The 1,894-nt window shown below is 48.8% G+C and overlaps 1 protein-coding gene across 1 annotated transcript in view; it reads left to right on the top strand.

Moving 5' to 3' along the window:
- LOC103398874 (A disintegrin and metalloproteinase with thrombospondin motifs 13-like) overlaps positions 1 to 1,188 on the top strand; it is a 15,224-nt gene extending 14,036 nt beyond the window's left edge. The window contains 4 exon segments of the mRNA XM_025053848.1: positions 46 to 254; positions 544 to 639; positions 642 to 718; positions 799 to 1,188. Of these exon segments, the coding sequence (XP_024909616.1) occupies positions 46 to 254; positions 544 to 639; positions 642 to 718; positions 799 to 954 (538 nt within the window). The 3' untranslated portion in view covers positions 955 to 1,188.
- Positions 1,189 to 1,894: the final 706 nt, after the last annotated feature.

The following is a 1,894-nucleotide window of genomic DNA, read 5'->3' as shown; positions in this document are numbered from 1 at the left end:
ACAGTTACTACACAGTTACTACTATGTGGACATGAACCCATGACCTTGTGACCTCGGTGCGATTGTCTCCACAGAGGATTACGTGGTATTTTTTGACCGCCTGACGTTCATCAGGAAGTGCGTGCAGGTCGCAGGTACCGAGCTGACCACTAGGACCAACATCCTGCTGGTCCGACTGGACCTGCGGGTTCCTGGGAACGGGATTGTGTTCACCTACAAGTCGGAGAAAAACACAAAGAGGAGCCACCACCGGGGTGAGACGGTGACGTGGGCTCCCTTTAACTTTACCTCCAACGTGTCGTAGAATCAACGGTGGGAGAGATTTTCACGTGGTTCATCATCAGCGTAGAAGTTGAACTTTAGTCTCAGCCAAACATTAGCCTATTACCTTTTTTGCTATTTTCTCCCACCTCGCCGCTAGCTCCGACCCAACATTTACCTCTTTGTTGTTGTTTTTTTCCTTCTTCGCTAACATCGACCAATCAGCCGGCTTTATGGATCTTAACAAATGATAAACACTCGTCTCCTCTCTGACCTCCACAGACTGTGACGTTCAGCTGTTTGCCCCTAGTGGTGACTTTGAAAACCCAACGACGTCCAACACCAATCACACCTGTCGAGTGCTCGTCAACGCCCCCCCTTGGTGAAGACCAGGATCCAGGCGCTGCACATGGGACTGCCCTCCAACGCCACCACCCCCCCGTCCACCTTCATCTCGGTGGGAGTTCGATCACGCATTCTGACGTGGATCGACGCTCTCGTCTTTCAAACGTTATAATCCTCGTTTCATTTGCGCAGCTCCGGGACACGGACGTCCTGAGGACAAACGTCTTCCGAGGACCGCGGCTCTTCGTGTGGCAGTCGTCTGGAAACATGGCTGAGGTGGAGTTCCACGGAGAATAACTGCGTTCCAAAGGAAGCTTCCGGGCCGAATATTCCTTCATAAATCTTTAACGTTAAATTCACTCAGTAAAAAGGAGATGTAACACAAGAGGGCGAGGCAGAGGGGGGAGAGCAGGGGAGAGTGGGGGAGAGTGGGGGGGGGTTCTAGTCCATGATGTAAACCCATTTACACTGACATTCCTAGTGTATTTTGTTTATTCTTTCGAACGGTGATGCGTTAGATTAGCAATTATATCTTAGCTAGCTCAACAATGACAAGTAAATAAATATGTGGTGTGATCGCCCCCTGCTGTTCATTTATTCACCTGGACCTCACACTGATATATAAACCTTTTCTGGTCGAAGACTGAAACCATGTCACCTTGTTTCTAGAACGCTCCAAAGTCCAGGATGTCAGCAGCACCAGAACCGGGACTCGAACTGCTGATGTTCTTGCTGTAAGGCGAGAGAGTCAACCACCTGTTCCACTGCGTGTGGCCCAGAGTTACTATTGGTTCTTTGACAGCACGTTGTCACAACAGTGTGAACAGCTCTGATCCGAACCCTCTGGTTTCCGGCGGCTCCGCCCACTTTCTCAGGGGCATCGAACCCCCGACACCCAAACATCACATCCCAAAACCCCCGACAGAGTCCGCGGTAACAAATCCAGCTTGAACATCTCTTTAGTTTTTGTTTATTGAAACGTTCATTTTTCCGAAAGTGAGCCAACGCTTGGACCCCAAACAACCATCGAACACCAGCAAACGGTGTTAGTCAACAACAACAACAATAACGACAACAACAACCACAACAACAACGACAACAACGACGGCGATTATTCTCACTCTAACTTTTATCAAATTCTCGCTGTAGAATTTATTAAAATAAATTAACTCTATCTGAAACGCACTTAGTTTTAAGAAAGTTCGGAGAATTTCCCACAATCCTTTGCTCCTCGCCAACAACCGCTGATGTCAGCGAGGCTCAGAGTTCCAGCCCAGAGGGACAGAAA

The sequence above is a fragment of the Cynoglossus semilaevis genome, unplaced genomic scaffold (assembly GCF_000523025.1).
Source record: "Cynoglossus semilaevis isolate Cse_v1.0 unplaced genomic scaffold, Cse_v1.0 scaffold392, whole genome shotgun sequence".
Lineage (NCBI taxonomy): Eukaryota > Metazoa > Chordata > Actinopteri > Pleuronectiformes > Cynoglossidae > Cynoglossus > Cynoglossus semilaevis.
This window is presented reverse-complemented; position numbering and strand designations above follow the sequence as displayed.